Source organism: Berghia stephanieae, chromosome 8 (genome assembly GCF_034508935.2).
Source record: "Berghia stephanieae isolate SIO BIC M18660-M18661 chromosome 8, UCSD_Bste_1.3, whole genome shotgun sequence".
NCBI lineage: Eukaryota > Metazoa > Mollusca > Gastropoda > Nudibranchia > Aeolidiidae > Berghia > Berghia stephanieae.
Window position 1 is genome coordinate 49,598,437 of NC_088367.1, and position 9,514 is coordinate 49,607,950.

At 33.3% G+C, this 9,514-nt stretch overlaps 1 protein-coding gene across 1 annotated transcript in view; it reads left to right on the plus strand.

The window, feature by feature from the left end:
• Window positions 1-1,720: 1,720 nt before the first annotated feature.
• LOC144979044 (uncharacterized) overlaps window positions 1,721-9,514 on the plus strand; it is an 11,162-nt gene continuing 3,368 nt past the window's right edge. Inside the window, exons 1-9 of the mRNA XM_078925660.1 lie at window positions 1,721-1,814; window positions 2,330-2,620; window positions 3,151-3,441; window positions 3,738-4,034; window positions 4,551-4,841; window positions 5,372-5,662; window positions 6,429-6,725; window positions 7,337-7,414; window positions 8,686-8,982. Of these exons, the coding sequence (XP_078781786.1) occupies window positions 1,721-1,814; window positions 2,330-2,620; window positions 3,151-3,441; window positions 3,738-4,034; window positions 4,551-4,841; window positions 5,372-5,662; window positions 6,429-6,725; window positions 7,337-7,414; window positions 8,686-8,982 (2,227 nt within the window). The remainder of the gene's footprint in view (window positions 1,815-2,329; window positions 2,621-3,150; window positions 3,442-3,737; window positions 4,035-4,550; window positions 4,842-5,371; window positions 5,663-6,428; window positions 6,726-7,336; window positions 7,415-8,685; window positions 8,983-9,514) is intronic.

Here is a 9,514-nt window from a genome sequence, read left to right on the forward strand (position 1 = left end):
GACATTGCAACAAGTTTATCATAAATTACAGGATTCGTTTATTTTAACTTTGATTTCAAGAGTATAATATGTGTCAATCAAATCATGCAAGGCATGACGTCTTATAAAAATGACTCCGCAGGCGATTGTCTCATTATATTTTGACTCAGCCTCGTGTTACCACATTGCCATTTTTTCCATCACGTTTTGCTCATCAGTTCCTGCCTCTCCAGTATTGACCGTAAATGATAAAAAGATAGAGAATGAAGGATCTTTGCAAATTTTAAATAGAGAATCTGTCAACATTAACTGTTCCACATTTGGATCTCCCGAGGATGTCTCTGAAGCCAAACTGGTGTGTACCGGAGACGGATTGACGTACATCAAGACTGGTCAAAACACAACAACAATAATCTTTCAAATGAACAAGACTATGGACGGTGGGAAGTGTGTGTGCACGCTGAGGCTTAAGAATGGAACTGACCTGAACACATCAATAATAACATCAATGCTTAAAAGTAAGTCACTTTGTTTTCTTTCTCAATTTGAAATAGAAATATATTTTTTTATATATATCAGAAAGGTGTTTCAATATAGTAAATATATTGCATCCTCGTTACTTCCGAAGGTCATAAAGTCAACACAGAACATCACTAATGTTTCGTCTCTAAAAGTAATCAAAAACAATTATTTTGATTTTATATTTTGCCATTTTATTTGGGTCTACCAAACGTTCGAAAGTAAATTTAACCATAGCTCATAACATTTGGGAAAAAAGATAAATTCCTTCACCGAGGAAAGTATTTAGATATGATGTGTTTCTTAATAATAATGACTTAATTTCCATGTTGATAAAATAATTATTTTTAATGTAATTTTCTTCATGTATATCAACCCCAGATATTGTAGGTTAACATTATTTTCATTCCCTTTCAAACACCAGATCCAGCCTTTCCAGCCTTGGCCGTAAATGAAAAAATGATAGAAAATGAAAGACATTTGTCAATTCTAAATAGAGCATCTGTGAACATCAAGTGTTTTACACGTGGATCTCCCGACGATGTCTCTGAAAACAAACTGGTGTGTATCGGAGACGGATTGACTTACATGAAAACTGGTCAAAACACAACAGCTATACGTTTTAACATGAACGCGACTATGGACGGAGGGAAGTGTGTGTGTTCGATAAGACTTAACAATAGAACTGACCTAAAAACATCAATGACGACAATTCTTAAAAGTAAGTCATTACTGTTTTCTCTCTTATTATATAAAAATATAGGAATGACACACCCAGCGTATTATCGCTATGAAGCACACCGTTCGAGTTTAGCCAGTTTGAAGTTGCAACAAATTTGTCAAAAAATAAAGGATTCATATATTTTAACTTTGATTTAAAGAGTATAATATGTGTCAATCAAATCATGCAAGGCATGACGTCTTATAAAAATGACTCAGCAGGCGATTGTCCAATTATATTTTGACTCAGTCTCGTGTTACTACATTGACAATTTTTCAATCACGTTTTGCTCACCAGTTCCCGCCTCTCCAGTATTGACCGTAAATGATAAAAAGATAGAGAACGCGGAATCTTTTCAAATTTTAAATAAAGCATCTGTCAACATCAAGTGTTTCACACGTGGATCTCCCAACGTGGTCTCAGAAACCAAACTAGTGTGTATCGGAGACGGATTGACGTACTTGAAAACTGGCCAAAACACAACAGCTGTACGTTTTAAACATGAACACGACTATGGACGGAGGGAAGTGTGTGTGTTCGCTGAGATTTCACAATGGATCTGACCTAAAAACATCAATGATGACAATTCTTAAAAGTAAGTCATGACTGTTTTCTCTCTTTTAAATACAAAGATAGGAATGACACAAATACCGTATTATCGCCATGAAGCACACCGTTTGAGTTAACTAGATAAAATTAAATCATTAAGAAAATCTTCATCTGTCATAAAAAAGTCCAATGAAGCAAATTGTTAATAATATGATATCTTTTGTCTCTTGAAATATTGGTCTCTATTAACAATCATAACTAACACTTGTCTTGTATTGACTGACCTCTATTAACAATCATAACACTTGTCTACTTAGCTCTCACAGCGTGTTTTCTCTATCATCAGTATTTATCGTGCGCATGACTTTAGTATTCAAATTATTGCAGTCTGAAAGCAATCCTCCAAAAACATGATAAGAGAGAGGGAGGGGGGTGTTAACCCGTAGAACGGTCATGGTCGTAATGAGAATGATCACATTTCGTACTACATTTGTAGTTAATAGACTGCATAAAGTACAGGTGTTGAGTTGACGTTCTAACAATATCCTTTTCCAATTGCAGCCTTTCCTCTTTTGGCCGTCAACGATAAAACTGTAGAAAACGCCAAAAAAGTATACATTCTGAGTGGAGAATCTGTCAACATCAAGTGCTCTTTACGAGGGTCTACTATTGCTGTCTCTGAAGCCAAACTTGACTGCAACTGGGGTGGACAGAAACATTCCCAAACCGGTCAATTCTTGACGATCTTGTCTTTTGTTATGGACCCAAAGAAGCACGAAGGAACATGTGTGTGCACTCTAATACTAAACAATGGAACTGAGCTGATATCATATTTAAGGATTGTTCTAAAAAGTAAGTACGGACCGTCATCAAATCACTTTTGTATCCATATTCAAATTAACTAACAATGCTACATTAGATGTCTTATGAAATTTTATACTCATTAATAATCTTTTAGGATGTAATATACAGATGTAGATATATTTATTATATTTTTCATTTTTTAAATAAAATGTATACATTTTAATGCCAATGTATAGAAATTTATCGAATGTCAATTAGTTTCTCTACTAGTCGAGTGATAAAGAGAATCACTAGAAGACAAAAGAGAATAAGAATTCAAAAGTCTTTGAAACATAGTAATTATCTTGAGTTTTAGTGACTTCTGGAGTTCCTGAGGTCAACACAGAACTTCACCCAACTTTAACTTCCAAAACTTATTAAAAACAATTATCTTATTTCAATATTTTGCCATTTTATTTGTCTAAACCTAATACTCAAAACATAATTGTGTTTTAATGAAATTCTCTGGATGTACTTTATTTCGACATATTTCCATACTGAAATCTATTAATTCATCTCTTTTCTCTCTCCAATTCTAGCCTTTCCAGTATTGGTCGTAAATGATAAAAAGATAGGGAATGAAAGACTTTTGCCAATTCTAAATAGAGCATCTGTCAACATCAAGTGTTTGACACGTGGATCTCCCGACGATGTCTCTGAAAACAAATTGGTGTGTATCGGAGACGGATTGACTTACATGAAAACTGGTCAAAACACAACAGCTATACGTTTTAACATGAACGCGACTATGGACGGAGGGATGTGTGTGTGTTCGCTGAGACTTAACAATGGAAGTGACCTAAAAACATCAATGACGACAATTCTTAAAAGTAAGTCATTACTGTTTTCTCTCTTATTATATAAAAATATAGGAATGACACACCCAGCGCATTATCTCTATGAAGCACACCGTTCGAGTTTAGCCAGTTTGAAGTTGCAACAAATTTGTCAAAAATAAAGGATTCATATATTTTAACTTTGATTTAAAGAGTATAATATGTGTCAATCAAATCATGCAAGGCATGACGTCTTATAAAAATGACTCAGCAGGCGATTGTCCAATTATATTTTGACTCAGTCTCGTGTTACTACATTGACAATTTTTCAATCACGTTTTGCTCACCAGTTCCCGCCTCTCCAGTATTGACCGTAAATGATAAAAAGATAGAGAACGCGGAATCTTTTCAAATTTTAAATAAAGCATCTGTCAACATCAAGTGTTTCACACGTGGATCTCCCAACGTGGTCTCAGAAACCAAACTAGTGTGTATCGGAGACGGATTGACGTACTTGAAAACTGGCCAAAACACAACAGCTGTACGTTTTAACATGAACACGACTATGGACGGAGGGAAGTGTGTGTGTTCGCTGAGATTTCACAATGGATCTGACCTAAAAACATCAATGATGACAATTCTTAAAAGTAAGTCATGACTGTTTTCTCTCTTTTAAATACAAAGATAGGAATGACACAAATACCGTATTATCGCCATGAAGCACACCGTTTGAGTTAACTAGATAAAATTAAATCATTAAGAAAATCTTCATCTGTCATAAAAAAGTCCAATGAAGCAAATTGTTAATAATATGATATCTTTTGTCTCTTGAAATATTGGTCTCTATTAACAATCATAACTAACACTTGTCTTGTATTGACTGACCTCTATTAACAATCATAACACTTGTCTACTTAGCTCTCACAGCGTGTTTTCTCTATCATCAGTATTTATCGTGGCGCATGACTTTAGTATTCAAATTATTGCAGTCTGAAAGCAATCCTCCAAAAACATGATAAGAGAGAGGGAGGGGGGTGTTAACCCCTAGAACTGTCATGGTCGTAATGAGAATGATCACATTTCGTACTACATTTGTAGTTAATAGACTGCATAAAGTACAGGTGTTGAGTTGACGTTCTAACAATATCCTTTTCCAATTGCAGCCTTTCCTCTTTTGGCCGTCAACGATAAAACTGTAGAAAACGCCAAAAAAGTATACATTCTGAGTGGAGAATCTGTCAACATCAAGTGCTTTTTACGAGGATCTACTATTGGTGTCTCTGAAGCCAAACTTGACTGCAACTGGGGTGGACAGAAACATTCCCAAACCGGTCAATTCTTGACGATCTTGTCTTTTGTTATGGACCCAAAGAAGCACGAAGGAACATGTGTGTGCACTCTGATACTAAACAATGGAACTGAGCTGATATCATATTTAAGGATTGTTCTAAAAAGTAAGTACGGACCGTCATCAAATCACTTTTGTATCCATATTCAAATTAACTAACAATGCTACATTAGATGTCTTATGAAATTGTATACTCATTAATAATCTTTTAGGATGTAATATACAGATGTAGATTTATTTATTATATTTTTCATTTTTTAAATAAAATGTATACATTTTAATGCCAATGTATAGAAATTTATCGAATGTCAATTATTTTCTCTACTAGTTGAGTGATAAAGAGAATCACTGGAAGACAAAAGAGAATAAGAATTTAAAAGTCTTTGAAACATAGTAATTATCTTGAGTTTTAGTGACTTCTGGAGTTCCTGAGGTCAACACAGAACTTCACCCAACTTTAACTTCCAAAACTAATTAAAAACAATTATCTTATTTCGATATTTTGCCATTTTATTTGTCTAAACCTAATACTCAAAACATAATTGTGTTTTAATGAAATTTTCTGGATGTACTTTATTCCGACATATTTCCATACTGAAATCTATTAATTCATCTCTTTTCTCTCCCCAATTCTAGCCTTTCCAGTCTTGGTCGTAAATGATAAAAAGATAGAGAATGAAAGACTTTTGCCAATTCTAAACAGAGAATCTGTCAACATCAAGTGTTCCACTCGTGGATCTACCGAGGATGTCTATGAAGTTAAACTTGTATGTGCAAGAAATGGACAGAATTACATCAAAGCTGGTCAAAACACAACAGCTATACTTTTTAACATGAACAAGACTATGGAGGGAGAGAAGTGTGTGTGTATGCTGAAACTTAACAATGGAACTGAGCTAAAAACATCAATGGCGACAATTCTTAAAAGTAAGTCATGATTGTTGCCTTTCTTAATGAATAAAAAGAAAGGAATAACACACCTAACGTATAATCGCTAAGAAGCACAACGCATGATTAGATTTTCTTCACATCGATCATTCCGACATATCAGATTGACAAATGTTCATCATTTATATTTTAAAAAGTGGATTAGGGCATGGATACATGTGTCCTGTTTCTCTTTTCAAATATAGATTTTTATATAAATTAATAATATAGTTCATCTGATGCGGTTATTTGTATAATGGGACATATTTATGCTATTGGCATTTTCTTATATTTCTATTTTAGAGTGCATTTTAATAGCCCTACATGCATATTCCATATAACGTTATATAGAGTTTCTTAGACACAATTAAATCATTAAGCAAATCTTCAACTGTCATAAAAGTTATAAAGGAGAAATTTGACAAATAAAATAATGTCTTTTATCACTTGATGTATTGACTGACCTCATTAACAATCATAAATATCACTTGTCTTCTTCGCTCTCACAGCGTGTTTTGACTATCTTCAATATGCATCGTGGCGCAGGCCTCTACAATTCAAATTATTCAATATCTATCTCTAACGTTGAATACTTGCTGTACAAAACGTAATACTAATAAACATGACAAAAAAGAAGGGGGGATGGTAACCCGTTTAACAGTCATGTTCTTATAGAGAAAGATCGCATTTCTTACTACTTTTGTAGTAAATAGACTACAGGAAGTACAGTCGTTCAGTTCACTTTTCCAACAATATCCTTTCACAGTTCCAGCCTTTCCTATTTTGGCCGTCAATGATAAAACTGTAGAAAACGCCAAAGATGTGTCCATTCTGAACGGAGAATCTGTCAAGATCAAGTGCTTTTCACCTGGATCTCCGTTTGATGTCTCTGAAACCAAACTTGTCTGTAACTGGGATGGAGAGGAACATTCTATAACTGGTCAAATCTTGACGATCCTGTCTTTTGTTATGGAGCTGAAAAAGCACGAGGGAACATGTGTGTGCAGTCTGATACTAAGCAATGGAAATGAGCTGATTTCACATTTAAGGATTGTTCTACAAAGTAAGTACGGACCGTATTCTAATCACTTTTGTATCCAAGATAAAATTAACCAACAATGCTACATTAGATTTCTTATGAAAATTGATAATCATTAATGATCTTTTAGGATGTAATATAAAGATGTGGAGATGTTTATTATGGTTTGGAATTTTTTATTATATAAATGTATACATTTTAATGCCAATGTATAGAAATTAATCGTATGTCAATTATTTTTTCTACTAGCAGAGTGAGAAAGAGAAGCAACAGAAGGCAAAAGAGAATAAAATCATAAAAGGGGTTTCAAACATAGTAAATATTTTGAGGTCTAGTGACTTCTGGAGGTTTTTAGTTCAACACAGAACATCACCATCAAAAATTAATCAAAAACAATTATTTATTTTGATATTATCCCATTTTATTTGGGTATAACTAATGAGCAAAATAATAACTCAGAAAATTTGAGAACATACAATTACCTTTATTAAGGAAAGTTTTGTTTCTTAACCATAATGACTTAATTTTAAATTGAGATAAAATATGATTCTTAATTAACTTTTCTTCACGTCATTTATTTATTCCGATATATTCCCACATTGAAATCTATTAATTCATCTCTTTTCAACCACCAGATCCAGCGTTTCCAGTCTTGGTCGTAAATGATGAAATGATAGATAATGAAATACTTTTGCCAATTCCAAATAGAGAAAGTATGTTTTTTTCTCAATCATAATGACTTAATTTTCAAATTGACAAAAATATGTTTTTTTAATGTAAATTTCTTCATGTAATTTTTTTGCGGACGCATTGCAATATTGACATTTTTATCACCGTTTTCAATCACCAGTTCCAGCCTCTCCAGCCTCGGTGGTAAACAATAAAAAGATAGAAAATGAAAGACAGCTGCCAATTCTAAATAGAGAAATTAAGTTACTTTGATTCTTTTATAATTGGATATAAAAATAGAAATAGAAAATAGAAAAAAAAACAACTCAAAAAGCGGTTTCAACATAGTAAATAACTTGAGTCTTTGTTGATCCTAGAGGTCATGAGGCAAATACAGAAAATCAGGAAATTTTAATCTCCAAATTAATCAAAAATAATAGTTTTACTTCAATATTTTGCTTTTTTTGGTCAATCCAACATTCAAAACTCCAATTAATCATAGAGGAAAGTATGTTTCTTTCTCAATCGTGTGACGATTTAGGGCTCTCAAAGTGTCGATCGAGCCAAATAACCCGAAACCTCAACAAAAGAAAAGAAAGGGAAAAGACTAGGTGAATAACAGAGAACTTGTTGATATGTTTCCCAAGAGAGGAAGATCTGAGAGAATAGAAGGAAGGTTAGAATTAGTACTTTAAGGGCAGACAATTGTAATGATAAAATCAATGGACATTAAGGTTTACGAAAACGACACATTTATTACTGAAACTAAATAACATGTAAATCAAAAATAAAAACGATACAACCCTACTTATCCATTCATCGTTTCTACTGACATCCACGAATAGGAAACAATACAATAATAAAATTATATAAAACAGGACCGCTTAAAAGTAAGTCTCCTTACTATTTATCATTGGATATACAATGAAGAGATAAAAAATAGAATAAAAACTAGAAAGTGGTTGTGGTTTTAACTTAATAAATATCTTGAGTCTTCGTTGCACCTGAAGGTTATGAGGCAAACACAGAATGTCACGGAACCTAAACCTCCAAATTTAATCAAAGATAATTATTATATTTCAATAGTTTGCCATTTTAATTGGGATAACCCAACTCTCAAAAGTAAATTTAATCATAGCTCATGACATTTGATAAATATAAATATATTCATGGAGGAAAATACGTTTTGTTTCTCAATCATAATTACTTTAATTCTAAGTTGAGAAAAATGTAATTTTAAATCTAATTTCCTCCATGTAGTTCATTCCGAGACATTGCAATATTGACATCTTTTTGATCCAATTTCAATCACCAGTTCCAGCCATTCCAGTGTTGGTTGTAAACAATAAAAAGATAGAGAATAAAAGACATTTGCCAATTATTAATAGAGAATCTGTCAACATCAAGTGTTTTACACACGGATCTCCGGACGATGTCTCTGAAGCCAAACTTGTCTGTTCCGGAGACGGACCGAGCTACACTAAAACAAGTCAAAAGAAAACATCTATAATTTTTATCATGAACATTGCTATGCACGGAGGGAGATGTGTGTGTACGCTGAGACTGAAAAATGGAACAGACTTAAAATCGTCAATGACGACAATTCTTAAAAGTAAGTCATTATTGCTTTCTTTATTATTGAATAAAGAGATAGGAATACCATATCTACCGTATTATCTCTATGAAGCACACTGTGCGATTAGAATGTCTTCATGTAGTTCATTCCGACATATCAGATTGACATAATTTAACCACATTCATTTTTTTAAAAAATTGATTAGGGCATAGTATATGTGTAAAATGTACACATGTTTATGTGTCTTTTTCTCTTTCCAAATAAAGATTTTTATATGAATATCTGTCAATCTACCTTTCTCTCCTATTTTCTTTCCGTCACTCATTGTTTTTTCAGAAATGGAATTTTTCACCTTCCTAAGCAGGGTACCCATTCTTTTTTTTACTTAACCAGTACATTCCACCTTCTCAACTGTCGTTTCCCCATAAGGTTTAGAATATTCTACCGTTCTAAAACTATTTGTATCCCCATCACCCATAAATCGGACGCTTCTCCGCAGAGCGTGAAAAAATTTCTTTTGCTACAGCGGGCTGTATGGAACCAGAAGAACCGAAATGCGTCAACGTAC